The sequence below is a fragment of the Bufo bufo genome, chromosome 1 (assembly GCF_905171765.1).
Source record: "Bufo bufo chromosome 1, aBufBuf1.1, whole genome shotgun sequence".
Classification (NCBI taxonomy): domain Eukaryota; kingdom Metazoa; phylum Chordata; class Amphibia; order Anura; family Bufonidae; genus Bufo; species Bufo bufo.
Genome location: NC_053389.1, coordinates 149721776 through 149743418, shown reverse-complemented (window position 1 = coordinate 149743418; position 21643 = coordinate 149721776). Strand labels below are relative to the sequence as shown.

The following is a 21643-nucleotide window of genomic DNA, read 5'->3' as shown; positions in this document are numbered from 1 at the left end:
GCCAGTACATAGCATCAATGCCTTTGTCTTGCAGGAACTGCTGACACACTCCAGCCACAGGAGGTCTAGCATTGTCTTGCATAAGGAGGAACCCAGGGCCAACCGCACCAGCATATGGTCTCACAAGGGGTCTGAGGATCTCATCTCGGTACCTAATGGCAGTCAGGCTACCTCTGGCGAGCACATGGAGGGCTGTGCGGCCCTCCAAAGAAATGCCACTCCACACCATTACTGACCCAATGCCAAACCGGTCATGCTGGAGGATGTTGCAGGCAGCAGAACGTTCTCGACGGCGTCTCAAGACTCTGTCACGTCTGTCACATGTGCTCAGTGTGAACCTGCTTTCCTCTGTGAAGAGCACAGGGCGCCAGTGGCGAATTTGCCAATATTGGTGTTCTCTGGAAAATGCCAAACGTCCTCCACGGTGTTGGGCTGTAAGCACAACCCCCACCTGTGGACGTCGGGCCCTCATGGAGTCTGTTTCTGACCGTTTGAGCAGACACATGCACATTTGTGGCCTACTGGAGGTCATTTTGCAGGGCTCTGGCAGTGCTCCTCCTGTTCCTCCTTGCACAAAGGCGGAGGTAGCGGTCCTGCTGCTGGGTTGTTGCCCTCCTACGGTCTCCTCCACGTCTCCTGATGTACTGGCCTGTCTCCTGGTAGCGCCTCCATGCGCTGGACACTACGCTGACAGACACAGCAAACCTTCTTGCCACAGCTCGCATTGATGTGCCATCCTGGATAAGCTGCACTACCTGAGCCACTTGTGTGGGTTGTAGACTCCGTCTCATGCTACCACTAGAGTGAAAGCACCGCCAGCATTCAAAAGTGACCAAAACATCAGCCAGGAAGCATAGGAACTGAGAAGTGATCTGTGGTCACCACCTGCAGAACCACTCCTTTATTAGGGGTGTCTTGCTAATTGCCTATAATTTCCACCTGTTGTCTATCCCATTTGCACAACAGCATGTGAAATTGATTGTCACTCAGTGTTGCTTCCTAAGTGGACAGTTTGATTTCATAGAAGTGTGATTGACTTGGAGTTACATTGTGTTGTTTAAGTGTTCCCTTTATTTTTTTGAGCAGTGTATATATATATATATATATATATATATAGTCAGCCAAAATGTCTGCTGAAAATCATAAAAATATTCCTGGAACCCCAGGTTCACTTATTGAGGAGGAGGACCTCCTCCAATCCATGGTCAATGAAACAGTATCTAGATCTGTACAATGTGCAGTCGACACAGCCAGGTCGTCATTGCAAAATATCATTACACAATCTGTGACCATGGCTATGACTAATGCGCAAATTTCGAAAAAACCAAATTACCCTTTCACCCCGTCCAACCAATTCTGGTCTACGGAGGAAACCTCTTCCTGCCTTGCGGATGGTTTTAAGAGGGGTAAAACAGCCTTTAAAAGGCGATTTTCTACCGATCCCACAACTAAAAAGCTACAAAAAATACATGGTAATTGGGATCAGGAAAAATCTAGAGCTTTTTCAAAAAGCACTATAACCACTACTAAAGCAGTTAATGTTGCACCCTCTGCCCCTGAGGTTGACGTCACGAAGCGAGCATCTAAGGCTTTAAGAGTTAAGCCGGACTCATTTAACTCTTCCCCTCCTGAATCCTCTAGTGAAGAAGATTATTCTTCTAAGAGTGATATAATATCTCCTTATGTAGACATTACTGATGAAGAGGAGACAAACCTGGAAGAAGGAAATCTTTCTTCATCTGTTATTTTGGATGGATCAGGGGTACCTTTCTTTGACCCTGGAATGATTAAGCATCCCATGTCAGGAGAATGGGCACCATTACCCCAGGTGTCTAAATTTGTTTCTTCTTGACTCAAAAAGCCACTAGAAAGATCTGCAAGAAACAAACTACGAGCCGAATGCCCTAGACCCACTCTGCCACATAAAATTTCAGATACGCCTGAAATTGATCCAACCTTGGTTAAATATTTATCAAAATCGGAAAAAAATCCCAAAAAAGGAGTAGATCGTTCCTTTAGGACAATCCAAGATAGATTACTAGACATGGTCGGTCCTTTGACAAAAATATTAGATTTGACCGAACAGGCTTCCACTTCAGACAAACCTGTGGATTTATCAGTCCTAAAAGGATGGTCACAAAGGGAAATATGTCTATTAGGTAATACAAATGCGACCATATGCACTGAAAGAAGGAGATCTATTCTTAGGAGGTTAGATCCACAATTGACGCACCTTGCCACGGTGCATAATGACCCGGATAATAATCCATCCTCCGATGGGTTACTCTTCGGAGATTATTTTGTTAAAGGGGTATTCTCATCTTAATGATCATACCTTATTTCATTAAAGGGACACTGACAGGCCAAAACAGCATATATAGTTAGATATATCTCATTACAGGTCTTATACAGTCTTTTAAAAGCATATAAGTATCCCCCCTGTCCACCTTATAAAGAGCGAAATATAAAGTTTTATAACCTGCTTCTCCTGTCAGCAATCTGCCCAAGGGGCGGCGTTTCATGTGAAAATGCGCCCAGCCAGCCTTCCCAACTGCCGTTCTTAAGCCCCGCCCAGCGTACTCGAAGACGCAGGCTGGTGTGTGTACGCAGGCGCGATCTAACGGCACGGCGGGGCGCAGGCGCAGAAGATTGGGCATGAACAATGCCCGGAGGATTGAATTGCGCAGGCGCAGGATCGGGACTGGGGAGAGTTCTAGCCGCCGCCCAGCGAAGTGAATAATGATGAGCTGGACGGGGCTTAAGAACGGCAGTTGGGAAGGCTGGCTGGGCGCATTTTCACATGAAACGCCGCCCCTTGGGCAGATTGCTGACAGGAGAAGCAGGTTATAAAACTTTATATTTCGCTCTTTATAAGGTGGACAGGGGGGATACTTATATGCTTTTAAAAGACTGTATAAGACCTGTAATGAGATATATCTAACTATATATGCTGTTTTGGCCTGTCAGTGTCCCTTTAAGTATGTGCCAATGATAATTTTTGCCAATATAAACTATTATTAAATGTCTACCTTTCTAGGTCAAATATTGTGGATTGTACCCCAGTGTTTGATTTGGTCTCCCCTAGAAACGTCCACCTCCTCTGGAGCGAGTCCCTGGGCCGCGCTTGCGCATAAGCTCCTCTTCTTTCTTGTTGCCTGCCGCTCAGTCATCACTTGAGCGCGCACGCCGCCCAATGGCACGCATGCCCAGAGCGTTGCCGCTTCACAAACAGAGCCTCTGTATGCAGCGGCCGAAGAGGGAGAGAATGGTGGAGGAGCAGGGGAGCTGTCAGCCTTCAGCAGCGCAGCCCCGATCAGTGAATGGTAAGGAGAACGGGGCTGCGCTGCTGTGTGTAACTGTGCCGACCCCCCCTTTCAGGTGGTGGTGGAGGAGGAGGAGGAGGGGAGCTGTCAGCGTTCAGCAGCGCAGCCAGGGTCAGTGAATGGTGAGAACGGGCTGCGCTGCTCTGTGTAACTGTGCCGATCCCCCCTTCAGGAGGAGGAGGAGGTCAGCTGTCAGCGTTCAGCAGAGCAGCCGGAATCAGTGGATGGTGAGGAGAACGGGCTGCCCTGCTGTGGATAACTGTGCCGACACCCCCCCTTTCAGTTTCATGGTTGGCCGAGTGGAACCCCATGCTGGCAGCTGATGTCAGCTGTTAACCCCTTCCATCCCGCGGTCCGTAGGGACCACTGTATGGAAGGGGTTAACAGGGATGGAGCTGCCTCCCCCATCGGGCGCTGCTGTGTCAGCCCTGATGGTTACCATGGCAACCGGACGCCTTCACAGGCATCCGGCTTGCCATGGCATAAAGGGTAGTTTCACACTTGCAGCAGGACGGATTCGTTCCGCCTGCTATTTCGCCGGACCACCACTCCGTCCCCATTGACTATAATGGGGATGGGGCGGAGCCCTGGCAGTGTGCGGCGAGAGGCCGCCGGACGAAAAGTACTGCAGGTCCAACTTTTTCGTCCGGCGGCCTCTAACAGCGCACTGCCGTGCTGCGCCGGAGCTCCACCCCCTTCCCCATTATAGTCAATGGAGACGAATCCGGCAGGCTGTCCTGCCGTTATTGTGAAAGTACCCTAAGCCTGATCAAGCTCTTGCTAGGAAGAAAGGAGCCTGACCAGGCTAAGTGTAATAGAAAATACACTGCAGTACACTATACAGTGTACTGCATTGTATTATAGAGGCATCAGACCCACTGGATCTTCAAGAACCAAGTGGGTCTGAGTAAAAAAAAAATTATAAAAAGTATTAAATAAAAAATAAAGTGTTTTATAAAAAATAAAATAAAGGTTTCACATGTAAAAAAAAAAATCCCAAGTAATTAAAAAATGTTAAAAATAGAAACAAATAAATAAAATAGACATATTAGGTATCACCACGTCTGTAAAAATCAGCTCTATAAAAATATCCCATGAACTAACCCCTCAGGTGAACACTGTAAAAAAATAAAAATAAAAGAAATGCCAAAAAAGCCATTTTTGTCACCTTACATCACAAAAAGTGCAACGCCAAGTGATCAAAAAGGCGTATGTCCCACAATTTGGTACCAATAAAACCGTCACCTTATCCCGCAAAAAATTAACCCCTACATAAGAAAATCGCTCAAAAAAACCATAGCTCTCAGAACATGGAGATATAAAAATTATTATTTTTTGTTTCAAAAATGCTATTATTGTGTTAAAGTGAAATAAATAAAAAAAGTATACATATTAGGTATCACCGTGTCCGAAACAACCTGCTCTATAAAAAATATCACATGACCTAACCCCTCAGGTGAACACCATGAAAAAAAACAGTGCCAAAAAAGCAATTTTTTGTCACCTTACATCACAAAAAAGTGTAATACCAAGCGATCGGCGTATGCCCCACAAATTAGTACCAATCAAAGTTATCCCATACTGTAAAAAATTTTGCAGCGCGGAATCTGGATCCAGCTGCGCATAGAGGGGGTGTGCATTGGAGCGATCGGACACGGGGACAATTTTATTTAGTGGCAGAGCTGTATTGAAAGCTGTTTAGCGACAGTGCTTGTGGGGGAGGGGGAAGACAGATGTAGCAGAGCTGTATGTGCTTGGGGGAGAGATCAATAGACAGATGTAGCAGAGCTGAATATGCGGCAGTTCAGACAAAGTGTTGTTGGAATAGAGAAACACAACTGATGTAGCAGAGCTGTATAACCCGCAGATCTGACACAGTGCTGGTTGGGGAGGAGAAGATAGATGTAGCAGAGCTATATATGCATCTATACTGATAAAAGGTCTATGGTTTATACACAACTGTAGTAGAGCTGTATTGGAAAAAATCTGCATCAGTGCTGGTCGGTGGGGGATGGTCATGTCAAAAGAACAGATCATATAGCTACTGGCTGACATGCTTGTGGGGTAATGTATAGTAGTGAATTATTGTTTTGCTGCACAGAATGGATTTGTAAAAGATAAGACAGGTTCTATGTGTAAAACTGTATTAGACTGCAGGACAGTGACCTTTTACTGTGTAAATAAACCGACCAGTGCTCTCTGAGTGATGATTCCCCATTAGGGGGAGGGGCCTCACACGCTGCAGGCTGCTACACTGATGACTCATACATTTCACATGAACTAGCAGGCAGGACTCAGCTCTCAGTGTGATGTCATAAGGAGGTGTGGCCGGCCTTCACTCTAGCTGCCTAAGCCCGCCTATCCTTAGCAGCAGAAAACCAGGAAGTGAATTCTGCTGTAACTGCAGCTCTGGCTGATTTAGCAAGATGGGAATACCCCTTTAAAGATATTAACAAGTATGTGGGGCTATTTTCATCACTTGATAAGGCCCAGACTTCTTTAAAAAGAGTCTTCCAAGGGCGTGTTTTTGGAAGGGGCTGGGAGACGAAAGGGCCGGTTTCCCAGCCGAGGATCCCACGACAGACAATTCTTTGAAGGCCCTTCCCCACAACAACAATAATATACTACTTACCCATCCACCTCCTACACTACCACTCCGTTCTTCCCTACGAGAGGAAGACCATGGCGTGCGAGAGGAAATAGAGGATTCCCAAGATCAAGACCCTCTGCATGTAAGAAATCTCTTTCCATTTTCTTCCCACATAAACATTTTATCCACGTCTGGGCTATGATTTCAACAGACGCATGGATATCAAACACCGTAAGAGGCTACCAAATAGACTTTGGCTACAAACCAATTCAAACTCAGATACCACATTCGATCACATTTCCCTAGACAGATCAAAATCTGATACAATTAGAAATCAAGGAACTATGTTCCAAAGGTGCTTTAATAGAAATACCCGTACAATCTCCGGGATTTTTGAGCAATCTCTTCTTAGTGAAAAAGAGTGATGGAGGTCACAGACCTGTAATCAATCTGAAAACCCTCAACAATTATGTCGTCTACAGATATTTCAAAATGGAGGGTATCCATTTACTGAGAGACTTACTCTTACAAGAAGATTGGCTCGCAAAAATAGATCTGAAAGACGCCTATCTCAGGGTGCCTATGCACCCGATGTCTCAACCTTACCTCCAGTTTCTATGGAAGGGTCACAAATATCAATTCACCAGCCTACCATTTGGACTGTCTTCCGCTCCTTGGTGTTTCACAAAACTATTAAAACCAGTGGTAGCAATCCTTCGGACGAGAGGTGTACACCTCATAATTTATTTAGACGATATTCTTATCATGGCTCAATCTCTTTCACTAATTCACCTTCATATCCAGTGGACACTAACTCTTTTGACCAATTTGGGATTTCTAGTCAACTACGAAAAATCAAAATTAATTCCATCAAAACAGGGGGAATTTTTGGGCTTCCTGGTAGATACTCAATCTGCTACTCTAAGTCTTCCATCCAGGAAATTAAAGACTATCAGGAAAGAAATCCGATCCGTCCTTAACAAGAACTTAGTATCTCTGAGGACCATAGCACGAATTGTAGGCCTACTCAGCCTCAATCCAAGCAATTTTTTCCTGCTCCCTTACATTACAGGGCCCTCCAACGTTTAAAAGCACAACATTTAAGGGAAGGATTAGGTTACTCGGACGAAGTAATCCTAACCCCAGGACACCAGGGAGGAGTTAATTTGGTGGCTACAACATATCCAAGACTGGAATGGGAAAACTATTTTCAATTCTGTCCCAGATATAATTATCGAGTCGGACGCCAGTTTACTGGGTTGGGGTGCTCGGTGTTGCTCCATTTCCACAGTAGGGAAATGGTCCGAAAAGGAGTCTTCCCTTCATATCAATTGTTTAGAACTTCTGGCAGGCTCTTTTGCCCTCAAGAGTTTTACGAAACAAATATCCCATTGTTGTGTCCTTCTTCGGATGGACAATATAGCGGCTGTACAATACATCAACCGCTTGGGAGGAACCAGATCAGAGACGTTAGCCAACATTGCCAAAGATTTTGGGCATTTCTGCCTAGACAAACATATCACTCTGAAGGCAGAATACCTTCCGGGCTTATCCAATACCACTGCAGATTGGAATTACAGATTTCTCACAGATTCCAGCGATTGGAGATTAGACCCTAACATCTTTCATCAGATCGATTCACTTTGGGGTCCAATTTACCTGGATCTTTTTGCCTCTCGACTCAATCGTCAACTTCCTCGTTTTTTAAGTTGGCGTCCAGATCCGGAATCGTTAGGTACTGACGCTTTATATCAGATATGGTCCGAGAAGAGGTTATATGCTTTCCCTCCTTTCAATCTCACCCCGAGAACTCTTCTTCTAACCATGTCACAACAATCAACTCTGGTTCTGATAACCCCACTCTGGACAACTCAAATATGGTTTCCCCAGATACTGGCAATGACGATAGATTACCCACGCATCCTTCCCATTCATTCCTCAATCCTTCTAAATCCAGCAGGACAACAGCATCCGTTAATTCTATCGAACCATCTATCCCTAATAGCCTGGTTAATATCCGGTCATCAGGAATTGATTTTGAAATTTCACAATCAGCTAACGACATCCTTTCTGACACCTGGGCTCCAGGCACCTGATCTTCTTACAGATCAGCCTGGAAGATTTGGTCTAATTGGTGCAGTCAACGGTCATTGGATCCCGTATGTGCACCTTTAAATCAGATTATAAATTTCCTGTCGGATTCTTTCGACGCAGGAAAAGCATATAGAACGATTAACGTTTACCGATCGGCCATTTCCTTTTATCATTCCCCTATCCAAATTCTACCAGTATGCAAACACCCTTTAGTTTGCAAACTCATGAAGGGTATTAGATTTTCAAAGACCTCCTATGCCCAAATATAATTCTACTTGGGATGTAAATTTGGTTTTGAATTTGTTCCTAAATTGGGAGGATAATGATCTTCTTCCGTTGAAATTGTTGTCATTTAAACTAACCATGTTATTATGCCTTATTTCATTTAAATGGAGTATCAGATGTCAGATCTTTGGATATATCCCGTAGACAGTTCCTACCACAAGGCGTCCAATTCTCCATTGTACGTCGTACAAAAACTAATATCTCCTCGGTTTTCTACCCTGCGTTTCCTTTATAAGAAAAACTTTGTGTAGTTAGGTGTTTACAATCCTATGAACTAAAAACCTTACCACTCAGGAATCCATCGGTATCTCAACTCCTTATTTCTTATTACAAACCTCACCTACCAGTGTCATCAGCAACCCTGGCTAGATGGGTATCTCAAACTATGTCTTTAGCTGGAGTTGATACCTCAATCTTTGGCGCACACTCCTCTAGAGGAGCTATGTCTACTAAAGTTAGACAGGCTGGAAGAGCTCTATCAGACATCTTAAAAGCAGCTAATTGGTCTTCCGAATCAACTTTTAAAAACTTTTATTTTAGACCTGAAGCTCATGTTTCCATGGTATTATTTAATAACCAGTAACGGTGTTGTGATATTTTGTTTTACAGGAGCACAGTATGCCCACTGTCTCTAGTTCACTGTTTCTTGTGGGGGATTGGGGCTCAGTAGTCCCCCAACTCCAGGCTATCTCCCAGCCTCGTGGTCCCTCAGCCTTGCCCAGCTGAGACCACTCAACCAGAGCCTTCCCAGGCCTCTGCTGCACACAGACTCTCCAGAGTGAGCCACACCCAAGATCCAGTAGCAGGATTAAATAGGATCCCTGGACATGAGCATGTCTCAAGTCCCGAACTGGAACGTGAGAAAACAACACCTCAATGTTCACATTGCCACATATCCCCCCCCCCCCCCTCTGTTCAAACCTGTGGGGGTGAACACATGTACCAACTGGATGCTCGTGACAGGGCATCCGCATTATACTGCCATCTTCCGGCTCAACGTTCCCCCTGGAAGAGATGGCCAGCGTCACATGCTTCCCTCTTCCCAGCCTGAATCATCTACCTCAGTGCTGGTGGACAAGCAAGCAGCCACTTCTGTATCTACAGATCTCCAGGAAGCCATTCCCTGCGAGCAGAACTGTGAGTGTTTAATCCAAAGACCAGGAGAAGCCGAATACCTCCTTCAGCTAGTCAGGCCCATATCAAGCAGATTACAGACAGAGCAGAAGATAGATACCTGCCAGATTCTACTAGGCATATGACAAGCAGCAGAATAGATATAGATTCCTGCCACATATTGCCACTACCTGCTGGGATCCTAGACTATTGCTGTACCTGTATGGATCAAAGCTGCAAACCACTAAATAAACACAAGTTGAACCGTATTATCCATGTGGATTTTAATTATTCTTCAATTACTCCTGCTAACCACACTCAATTTATTGCATGTGAGCCAGGATACAGGAGTCCAGCCGTACCAAGGTAGGAGACACCGTTGACACTACCATACCTACTACACAGAGACATTATCCCCCTCTGGCATTCCTCACTTGGTATGTGAGCTATAACATCTTAAAGGGCCCTGCTACAGTACCTGCGCAAGCTGCAATTGGCGTCACAAACTAAAAACTATTAATTTTGTGCCAATGTCCAATTGCCCCAATCCAGCTTACTGCACAATCTTTACCAATTCGACAGAAGACAGTACATAATCACTGCAGATTTTTATTATATTTTAGGGAAAAAAATTGGTCACAATACACCACTCACAAAAAGTTTGGGATATTTGACTTTTGGGTGAAATTTCAGGATGAACCTAAAATGCACTCTAACCTTTACAGGTGAACTTAATGTGACCTTCTCTAAATCTTTGAATACACATGTCCAACTGTTCAATGTTTCCGTACTTGGCTCAAATTTATGATCCCTTAATAAATCAGCTTAATCATATTTGGTTTAAGTCTGTCCTCTAGTGGTTGTTTTCTTGTAAGACAGGTTCATATTCACTAAAGGGGTCATTTATTAAAACCTGCGTTTTAGACGTCGGTCTTAATAAGTGCTTTAGCTGGGGGTGGATCTGCCGGAGTTATGAAGAGGCACCGGCTTCTACATAACTTCAACGTATCCACCGCTGGTCTAAATGTAAGCCAGCTTCCTTGCTTGCTTAAATTTAGACCATTTACTACACCTAAAACAGGCGTATAAAATTATGAATAAGATGGGCCTACCGGCCTCTTCCCTTCCCTGCTCACGCAACGCCCACTTTTTTAGACCTGGCGTGAGCAGAGAAAAGTCGCAGATTGCAGCGCAAATAACCTTTGCATCACAATCTGCACCAGAAATACACCTAATATAGGCGTATTTCTGATAGTAACTGACCCCCTAAGACTTTGTGCAGTTGTGCAAAAAATTGTGCAAATGACTGGAAAAAAAGCAGCAACTCTATCTCTTTCAATTAAAAAAATTGCGCAAGTTCCTCCTCAAAACAGTTGGGAAAAATAAGCCTGGTCAGGAGGGAAGAAGAAATAAGACTGTTTATGCGCATAATTTAGGTGTACAAAGATAAATACATGGGAAATAATGCACAAAACAAAGACAACTCCAAAATTTGTCTTAAAATTAGACGAACAAGGAGCAAATGCCTCCTAAACAGGCGCAAAATCAGTTGGTAAGTGAGACTAGAAAAATTCAAGACAGTCCGAAACAGACACTATAGTAAATGTGCCCCTAAGTTCATATAAAAAACTAGGTAGAATATTGTAAGCTACTACTCAGTTTATTATTACAGACACATTAATGTGGCTAAGATGATGTACAGGTATAGAGGCAGGACAGCCAGTGTCTTCCTTTCCGATAGACCTGCCTTCTCAAAGTAGCCGCAGGGACCCCATAATCAATCATCTTGCAGTATCTTGCTGTTGTGTGAGCAGGTAATATTTGGATGTATCCATATGGTGGGCCCCCAAAATAAATTTTAATGGTGGGGCCTAGACAGCCTAGTCCGGCACTACTGGAGGGCCCTGAGCACTGTGCTGCCTGAAAGCTTATTCTGTTGGAGGAGGCGACAACTCTTCAACATCAACATTTGGTGACAGATTCCCTTTAAGCCAGTTGTATCGGATTAGTCTGATTCCGGTAAGTGAAGCTGTATTTCTTTTCTGGAACTGGATCAAGAAACTGAAGCTTCCAGCAGATGTCCACAGACTTATGCGCTGAGGTCTCCGGGATTAATGGTCACGCTGCTGTTTGTCACCCGTATACCATACCATCCAGCCCAAAACTGGGTGTCATTTCCACCATGTTCAAAATATACGTAGCGCACACCAGGGCCGTATTTTCTGAATGTGTGTTCAATCTGTGAGGAATAATGAGAGGAGAAACAATTTACAGGGGTATTCCCATCTCAGACATTAAGGACATAGACACAGGTCTGATAGATGTGGGTACCGGAGGTGGGACCTGCATCTGTGTCTAGACTGGGGTTGTGTCTGGTATGGATGTGGTAACCAGAGGTGGTTGAAACTACGTAACAGACGGGTGGGTCGTGCTGTGCGGTTTCCATAATTCCTATACAAGTGAATGGCATTTAAAGATAACGACGTAAGCAGCGAGCTGAGCTCTTTCTGAGATGGGAATACACCTTTAATGTCCCTTCGATCCCATCCATATCGAATCAATCCCTACATCCCATCACATTCATCCCCACATCTGCTTCACATTAATCGCCTCCCTTCATCGCAACCGCATCACATCCATCCCTACATCACATCTGAATATCCCATCAGCATCCCATCACACCCTACATCGCATTTGAATTTGCCATCACCCTCCCTAAGTCACCACACACATCCCCTCATCTATTTTTACTGCATCCCATCACATCTGAATATCCCATCACCACACATACATCCCATCACTTTTATCTCCAAACATCCATCCCTACATACCCTCCCCATTATACTAATCTCTACATCTCATCACATCCATTCGCACATCACCATCCATCCAACCTATATCATATCACATTAGTTCCCACCTCCCATCCTATTGATGCCTTCATCTCTAAGAACATAAGTGTGACTGTTCTTTCATGAGCAGTCACACTTGCCAGGCTATCAGGAGCGCACTATGCCACTGGGTGACGTCAGGTCACAGTGTAGAGCATGCTGTACGAAGAGTGGAGGTGCCCGTAGGAGTAGAAGAGAGGGGAGTATCTTTTTTTTTTGGTCCGGTCTAAGGTCCGCATTAAGGGGACCAAGATGGGGGAAGGAGGTCATTCAAAAATTTGCTGTGAGGCCCAGTCAGTTCTAGTTACACCGCTGAGTACCAGGCAGAGCCGCAGTGGTACATGTTGCACTACAACTGGATAGAGGATGAAGGGGGCGTGTGTTGTTTGCTTCAATGCTGCTCAGCAGGGTGCTGAGAGTCGGACCTCCACACATTGATGGTATATCTAATGGCCGGCTGTAGGTCACACAATTAGAACAGATATTGTTCAGTTCCTTTTTTCTTTGAGCCAAAGAGAGGGGGGGGGGGTTGATTAAAACTAGAGTGGAGGAAAAGCGGAGCAGTTGCCCATAACAACCAATCAGATTGCAGCTCTCATTTCCCAGAGGCTCCTTAAAAAATAGATTTATTTAGAATGACCCCCATTTCTTAGCTCTATTGTTTGTATGTATAATAGTGTGCTGCCATTTTGTTTTTTATAATTATGTATGCTTCATGGATATGCACCTGTGATTCTGAAGGTTCTAGTCTAAATTCTCTTGTAGTATATATTGAGGGTAGCGCCTCTTTTAGACTGGACACGGCCATCTACCTGGGACTTCTGAGCAGAGTACGATGTAGCTGGTCTCTACACTGCCCCGAATATTGTAGGCTTAAGTAAGTCCAAAGAGAGGCAGTATATTTAGTGTTAAGGACCCATCTGCAGAAGCCACCTTGACGCCTGGTAGATGGGCCCGACACATGTTTGAGCAAATATGTGCGCTAAGAGGTTCCATTAACTCATTTATAGTCGGTATTGCACCACTTTTATTTAGCATGACCCCCATTTCTTAGCTCTATTGTTTGTATGTATAATGGTGTGCAGCCATTTTGTTTTTTATAAAAAATAAAAGCAGCAAGCTGATTGGTTGCTTTGGGCAATTGCTTCACTTTTTTTATCTGCCCTGCTGTCTCCCATATAATATGAATACCTGGGACCACTCTGCATTACTCCACTGCTCTATAATAACAGGCTCCGGCTGAAACTCCGCCATTACAGTCTTGTCTTGTGACAGCAGTTGTACAAGGATCTGGTACTGGCACCCACAGTCCTTTCTCGCTGCGTACCTGGGTGGACAAGGCGAGAGTCATTCATTAAAATGCATTTCCTCACCAAACCCCAATAAATACAATTTGTTTAATTGCCTTATTATTGATTATAATCTAGTCAAAAACTTTTCTAGATTCCTGAATGGCAACTTTGCTTATCCCCAATATTGTATTGCTGCATAACTAGACATATTTGTGGCCTGGGAAAGTAGGTGACAACAAGGCAGCCATGATTAAAACTCCAAAAGGGTCTACCACCAAGTTTCCCAGACCCATGGAGGGCATATCTGTGCAGCCATTCAGGAATAGGTAGCTCGGCATGACCTCACAGCAGCTCAGGAGTCTGGGAAAGCTGAGTTACAGCTGGAATGGTAGCCATCAGTTGCCACCCAGCTTTCCCAGAAAACAGATGGACTGATTTTTTTTTCAAGTTGAGGGAACTGAAAACCTATAGACTTGCCAGTCCTTGATGACTATATCGGGTTGAACTATATCCATGAACTCATTGGGATATCCTTCCTTCTTCAAGTTGATAGTCTGAGACTTCAAACACAACCTGGAAAACATAGATAAGACCCTTTAGTCAAAGCAGCTAAAAATGGGAGGAGCCAGAAAAAGATTGGGCGGGGCAAGAAGTAGGTATTTCTAGGAAGCCTGGGTGACTCTGGCTAAATGATAGCTTCATATCTGCAAAAGATGGCTTCTACCACTTCTTGGTCTGAGGAAAAAAAAAAACATATGCACACGACAGAGAAAAAAACCATCCGTTAAAAATGGATAAACTGTCAATTTTTAATAGACTTTTTTTTCGCTGATGCCTTTCTGAGAAATTCAGATTGTATGGGAGCAGTCGGTCATTGAAAAACGGACAAGCTCGGACATGTTCTATCTTTTGACATCCGTTATTCACTGGACGTCAAAAAAACTGCCGTGTGAATAACTGCATAGACTACCATTGGTCTTAAAACGGACATGCGATGGCCGTTAAAAAAAAAGTTTTTGGAAAAAAGCAGTTTTTCTAATCCTAGACAATCCCTGGGTTAATACTGTATCCAGACCAGGCCATGGGCGGGGAAATGACTTATGTATGCTAAAGGACGGAGGTGCCTTTGGCACTATATGATGCCCTATCAAGGATTAAGACTTATGGCCATTACCATTCCTGTTAATTAGCCTGGAAAAGTGCCAGCCAGGGGAGCCCCACCTGCTTGACTCTTTAGAATAAGGTCTCTTCCTGCTTTACAGGAATCAGAGTCGCTGGTATGGTGACATGGACGGTGACAGGGACTCTTCTTGACTTCTTAAAGGGGTTGGCTCATATCAGACATTGATGGCATATAGCTGGGATATGCTATCAATGTCAACTAGGGGCAGGTCCCACTTCTGAGACCTGTACGGTATCTCTCTGCAGGATGGTCCCCCGAAAGTGAAGGACGGCACAGCACTTTTCGCTATGGATGTTTCGAAAGTAGCCAAGCTCAGCTATTTTCAGAAGTGAAGAATGGATAGCGCGCCTTGCAACAGCTGCCACCTTTCCATTCATTGCTATGGGACTATTGGAGATAGCCGAACCAGAGTTCTGTTATTTTCATGACTCCCATATCGGTGAATGAAGGGTGGTCGCACATGCGTTGCTGCTCTCCATTCAGTTTAGGGGCCTCATTCTGAAAATAGGAGTGGGTCCTGCACCTATCTGACATTGATGGCATATCGAGATTCTAGAAAGGTAATATTATAGAGCAATTAAAAAATAATTATTAATCATACATTAATCTAATATAAAAGAAAAAAAATGGTGTGCACACCATTTTTCAATATTTGTGTGTTTTTTTCTTAGTTTTTTAAACTAATGGATGATTAAAACTTATGTTTTAATTGCTCCATGATACTAACTTTCTAGAATCTTTATTTGAAACATACCTAGGTAGTTCGTGCACCCTTCTACACTTTGCAGTACTTGTTTATATTAGTTATTGATGGCATATCCTACTGTCCGAGATGGGGATAGCACTTTAATTAACAGGTCAAAGGTGGCCCTAGAAACATACCCAAAAGAGGTGACAAAGTATTCCTTTACTTTTTTATCTGGGAAAGGCCGGCCATGGTTTCCTGGGAGGGTTTCCACCTTCCACTGGTGTCCTCCATTTTCATTTTTACGCCAGTACTTGAAGTGTTCTGCAAAAATGTAGCAATACCACATTTTTTTTAAACAAAATAATACTGAAATACAGAATACAGAAATGTTGCCAAACTGCTTCAATTCTTCATTCTTTGCAACTGAAGAAGTTATATCAGGAAAACTACCTATAGGGGTTGTCATATAATAGTGATATTGAATCAAGAAATACCAGATCTTCAGATAGTGATATTGAATTAAGAAATACCAGATCTTCAGATAGTGATATTGAAACTAGAAATACCAGATCTCCAGATGAATGAAGGGAAATGAACTCTGCCCCGTTCCACCCAACTGTGAAACACGACGTAAAACCGGACTTGCCACTATTTTATTGACTAAATAAACGAGCCACATTGTCTCTAAGGTACAACCACTGGAAGGCAATTACTGTGAGCTTTTACATGGAGACTGAAACCAACACCCCCTTCCCCAGAAAAATAAAATCTAACCTGCAGCAATTGGGTTTTTTAGTAAATTCCTTTTCCGTAGATGCAGAAAATAGAACATCTTCCAGTCCGGTGGGTTCCGTTTGCAGCGATTTGATACAAATCCGTCCCGCTGACATTTTGCCTTCCATAAAGCGGGTGAGTCAACAATATCTCTCCAGAGGGTACAGACAGGTCGGCAGCGGTGGATTAGATCGGGCGCAGGAACAGCAGACAGGATTTCCAGCAGGACGCCTTCGGGAACTTTGTTCATGCGGCTCATCTCACATACTGAGAATGACAAAATATCACATCATGGGTGACAGCCACTGTGGAGGTGGTAGATCCTCTTCTCTCCAGCTATTGAAAGGTTTGCTCTTGGCTATGTCTGTTTCTGGAAAAGTTTGGGGACTGCCATTAACATACCCTGCTCTGCCAAAAGATGCGCCTAATTTATTATGATGTGCACGCCTCATCATAAATGAGGCGCATCCTCCAGTCAGTTCGCCTATTGTGAAAAACCGCTCCATTCCCTGAGTAGAGTAGTTTTCACCAAAATGTACTCCTGCTTCCAGGTGTAAATTTTTGTGAATTTGCTCAGCTCCTCCTGCCCTAAAACATACTTCCTGCACATTAGGGCTCATTCACACGACCGTTTGTGCCCTGTGCTGCGGACTGCATATTGCATGGGCACAGGCCGTGAGAATCCCGTAATGCTGCGCAGACCCGCAATCCGCAATATATGGCAAAACATGGCACATGCCCTATGCAGGGCGGAGGTATGGACCTGAAAGGAAATGCTTCGTAGTGCTTCTGATCTGTGCCTTCGTTCTGCACCACGCCGTTTCTTCAAGCTGTTAAGTGAAGCCTGGGTGGCCTACGGTTATTTCCATCAGTGATTGTGAGACAAAACCAGTAGTGAAGCCTACTCAGAGATGAGGTGTCATGATGCGACTTTCCCCTTTTCTGAGTTTTTGACCCACACCTGGTTTTGGCTCATTAACTAATTAAAATAACTGACCAAATAACTAAAGTGTGAACTCACCCTAAGGACTCATGCACACGACCATATGCCCTCCGAGACATAGTGTCCGTGAACGGGCCATATGTCCCAGAGCAGCATACATCGTGCGCACGGGAGCGCACAGCATCATAGGTTACTATGATGCTGTGTGCATCGGGCCGCCCGCGGGACTATTGTCCCGCACTCATATGATATTATGAGTGCGGGACAATAGCCCCGCGGGCGGCCCGATGCGCACAGCATCATAGTAACCTTTGATGCTGTGCGCACGATGTATGCCACTCCAGGACATATGGCCTGCTCACGGAACGTATGTCTCGGAGGGCATACGGTCGTATGCATTAGCCCTAAGATCTCCTTCACACAACCGTGCCGTGTTTTGTGGTCCGCAAATTGCGGATCCGCAAAACAGGGATGCCGCCCGTGTGCCTTTGCAATTTGCGGAATGGACGGCCCATTATAGAAATATCTATTCTTGGCCGCAAGAATATAATTTTTGCGGGGCCCCGGAACGGAGCAACGGATGCGGAAAGCACACGGATTGCTGTCCGCATCTTTTGCGGCCCCATTGAAGTGAATGGGTCCGCACCCGAGCAGCAAAAATATTATCTCCGTCCTGATCAGTCAAAAAGACTGAACTGAAGACATCCTGAACGGATTGCTCTCCATTCAGAATGCATTAGGATAAAACTGATCAGTTCTTTTCCGGTATTGAGCCCCTAGGACGGAACTCAGTGCCGGAAAAGAATAACGCTAGTGTGAAAGTACCTTTACCCCCTACAACCTACTTACCGTGCACTAGACCACTGCTCTGCACGGATTACTTCCTGCTTATACATGACATCTGTATCATGTGGTCTCCTGAAAGCTCCAGCCACTCCCAGCCACCCCCTCTTAAAGGGAAAGCGACACATTCCAAGCCGTTTGCTAAATTTCTGCTAACTAAATGAATGGAAACATTCTCCTTACATCCAGAATATGAACACCCTCTATACATTTCACAGCTGAGGATTTGTTGCATTTCTATCCAGTCTATTTTCTGTGACTGCAACAGCCTTGTGTCCAGATTGATACATTTTATCTGCTCTGATACATTGTAAGGTCGACCATCCCCATGCTGCAGACCGCAAATTGCAGTTTTGCAATACACGGGCACCGACCATGTGCCTATCGACTGCAGACGCCGACTCATTCACTTGAATGGGCTCTGCAATCCGCATCCGACGGTCTGCACTGCAAAAAAGTAGTGCATGCACTACTTTTTTGCTGTGCGGAGGCACGGACAGAAAACCCATGGAAGCTCTCCGTAGTGCTTCCGTGGGATTCCAATCCGTGCCTGTGTTCTGCACCACATCTCCCGGGTTGCGGACCCATTCATGTGAATGGGTCAGCATCCGTGTTTTGGTGCGCACACGGCTGGTGGCCGTATATTGCGGACCCGCTGTTTGCGGGCTGCAATATGGGCATGGCCGGCACATTGTCGTGTGCATGAGGCCTAACAGTACAGGAGAGAGATTTTTGCTACTGATGTGGTTAGCTCAAAGAGGATTGTTTAGACTGGGACTGCAAGGACTTCTCACACCTTTGGCCATGTATACTCGCTCACCACACCAAATAAATAAAGACCCAACACCAACTTGGCAGTAAAGGGAGAGATTTATTTACATCATCATTTCTTTTAAACACACGATTTGCCAACTCTGAAAGGTTGCTTAGAGCTCATGACGTCTCAACATCTACCTATCCTGTATGCTGGAGACCCTGAACCAAGCACATATATAGGATACCACCGCATATTTCAGAGCCGTCCCTGCCACGGAGTGCACCAGACCGCCTTACCGACCACTCCCAACCAAGACCTCCAAAGCCTTCTCCACGCAATCCTTAAAGGGCTTCTGTCACCCACTAAACTGTGTGTGTACTTATAATCCCTATACTGCGATTTATCCATACATAATGTGATTAATCATTTTGGTTCAGTAGATTCTGCTAAAAACTTACTTTTATAATATGTAAATTACCTCTCTACCAGCAAGTAGGGCGGCTACTTGCTGGTAGCAGCCGCATCCTCCTATCATAATGACGCCCCCTCCGCATGTTGATTGACAGGGCCAGCGGACGGGATCTTTCTCTGCTGGCCCTGTTTGCATTCAAAATCTGACGCCTGCGCCGTACCTGTCTTCAGTCGGCGCAGGCGCACTGAGAGGCGGACGCTCGCTCGGCCGCTCCATCCTCAATGCGCCTGCGCCGATGACGTCACATCTACACCCGGCGCAGGCGTATTGGGGTGACAGAAGCCCTTTAAAGTCCAACAAAAATATGTCTAAATCAATCGGGTTGAGGTGGACTCCTTCTGCCAATAATAAATCCCCATTGTCTCCTTCAAGTGCAGCGCCCGGCACCCTAGGGGTGTTATGTGAGTGTAAGGCTACATGCGCACGACCATGTGCCCCCCGTGGCCATTTTGCAGCACGCATACAGTGGGTCCGCAATACACGGGCACTGGCCGTGTGCATTGCGCATCACTGATCGCTGACCCATTCACTTGAATGGGTCACCAATCACAGAGTTGCGGAATGGAGGCACGGACCGGAAGCCCACGGAGTGCTTCCGTGGTGTTTCTGGCCGTGCCTCCGCACCGCAAAAAAGTAGCGCATGCACTACTTTTTTGCGGTGCGGATCGCGGACCCCATTCAAGTGAATCGGTCCGAGCATTGCGGACCGCAATTAGGGCACGGAGCCCTAACGTTCATGTGCATGTAGCCGAATGGTGGCGATGTGCCGAGGGAGGGTAATAGTACTAACAGTTCAGTTGTCCCCTGTGCCGGCCTGCAGTGGAGGGGAAGACAGCACTAAATCCTCCGGGGCACTCTCTATTGCAGGGAACACCAGCCAGATGGTGGTTGAGGTGCCCTTGATAGTAATGGATATTTAAAGTGTAACTGCCATTTTACTACCAAAAATGATATTCCTAACATATGTGAAGCTAAAGGGAAGATATTAATAAAGCTGCATTTTTCAGCTAATTTTACCTTTCAGATGTCTGTATCCAGCCCTTAGCAACCATATTTCTCTGTGCCTCTATTTCAGCTTCTTCCTAAAATGGCCTCTGCTGCACTTCCTGTGGTGATGTTTGCCGTTTCTTGAGGCCTTCCTGTATTTCCCTCACTTCCCATAAGCCCTTGGTCTCCTCACATGCACTAGCACACAAGCATCATATTTTTGCAGCCAGGTGCCCCCTAGATCCTATTTTTGCAGCCAGTGCCCCCTAGATCCTATTTTTGCAGCCAGGTGCAGCCTATACCTTAGTAACACAGCCAAATACTCACCTAGTTCCTCCTAGCAAGCTCCAACACAGCTCTCCCCTCCAGCAGCGCGATCTACACTTACACATCGCGCTGCTGTGAAAGAAGACACGGGCAGCCCTGACTCCTTGCAGGCATGAAGGCTGGGAGGAGGAGCCTGTGAACGCCCATCGAGGGCTGAGCTCCTCCTCCCAGAGCTGATCCATCTTAGATAGAGAAGACGGACTGCACATAGCAACGCACTGAGGAGAGGGCTGCACAATGGTAAAGTGGCAGACATTTGTGGGAGTTTTTATCATGTAAAACAGAAAATGATTACATTTTAAAACACAAATGCACATATACTGTAGGGTACACTATACCATTACAGTGTAAAAAAATTAAACGGCAGTTACACTTTAACCACTTCAGCCCCCAGTGCTGACCTACACTACTTTCACCGTTTATTGCTCGGTCATGCAACTTACCACCCAAATGAATTTTACCTCCTTTTCTTCTCACTAATAGAGCTTTCATTTGGTGGTATTTCATTGCTGCTGACATTTTTACTTTTTTTGTTATTAATCGAAATTTAACGATTTTTTTGCAAAAAAATGACATTTTTCACTTTCAGTTGTAAAATTTTGCAAAAAAAAACGACATCCATATAGAAATTTTGCTCTAAATTTATAGTTCTACATGTCTTTGATAAAAAAAAAATGTTTGGGTAAAAAAAAAATGGTTTGGGTAAAAGTTATAGCGTTTACAAACTATGGTACAAAAATGTGAATTTCCGCTTTTTGAAGCAGCTCTGACTTTCTGAGCACCTGTCATGTTTCCTGAGGTTCTACAATGCCCAGACAGTACAAACACCCCACAAATGACCCCATTTCTGAAAGTACACACCCTAAGGTATTCGCTGATGGGCATAGTGAGTTCATAGAACTTTTTATTTTTTGTCACAAGTTAGCGGAAAATTATGATTTTTTTTTTTTTTTTTTCTTACAAAGTCTCATATTCCACTAACTTGTGACAAAAAATAAAAAGTTCTATGAACTCACTATGCCCATCAGCGAATACCTTGGGGTCTCTTCTTTCCAAAATGGGGTCACTTGTGGGGTAGTTC

General features: G+C 44.8%; 2 protein-coding genes across 4 annotated transcripts in view; one reads left to right on the top strand and one right to left on the bottom strand.

Moving 5' to 3' along the window:
• Positions 1–10694: 10694 nt before the first annotated feature.
• LOC120999484 (F-box only protein 6-like) lies at positions 10695–20666 on the bottom strand. Of its 3 annotated transcripts, none has more exons than XM_040430405.1 (6): positions 20563–20666; positions 16234–16500; positions 15654–15780; positions 14066–14161; positions 13488–13623; positions 10695–11644 (listed from the first exon to the last, which is right to left on the bottom strand). In XM_040430405.1, the coding sequence occupies exons 2-6, from the start codon at positions 16490–16492 to the stop codon at positions 11495–11497; spliced, it is 768 nt and encodes a 255-aa protein (XP_040286339.1). In that variant the 5' UTR covers positions 16493–16500; positions 20563–20666; the 3' UTR covers positions 10695–11494. The 3 variants fall into 3 exon arrangements, with proteins under 3 accessions (XP_040286339.1, XP_040286347.1, XP_040286333.1); XM_040430413.1 differs by lacking the exon at positions 20563–20666 and adding an exon at positions 20266–20364; XM_040430399.1 differs by lacking the exon at positions 20563–20666 and adding an exon at positions 18026–18075.
• A 77-nt stretch (positions 20667–20743) lies between these two features.
• LOC120999504 (F-box only protein 2-like) overlaps positions 20744–21643 on the top strand; it is a 45525-nt gene continuing 44625 nt past the window's right edge. Inside the window, exon 1 of the mRNA XM_040430445.1 lies at positions 20744–20802. The gene's annotated coding sequence lies outside the window, so the exon portion shown is untranslated. The remainder of the gene's footprint in view (positions 20803–21643) is intronic.

Bases quoted from the DNA above. Each gene is read 5' to 3' on its own strand.
- LOC120999484 (XM_040430405.1), bottom strand. From the start codon at position 16,492: ATGAGCCGCATGAACAAAGTTCCCGAAGGCGTCCTGCTGGAAATCCTG. The intron at 15,781-16,233 runs GTTAGATTTTAT...ACATTTTTGCAG, and splicing joins AAAAAACCCAATTGCTGCAG to AACACTTCAAGTACTGGCGT. The intron at 13,624-14,065 runs GCAAGTCTATAG...TTGTCCACCCAG, and splicing joins GATATAGTCATCAAGGACTG to GTACGCAGCGAGAAAGGACT.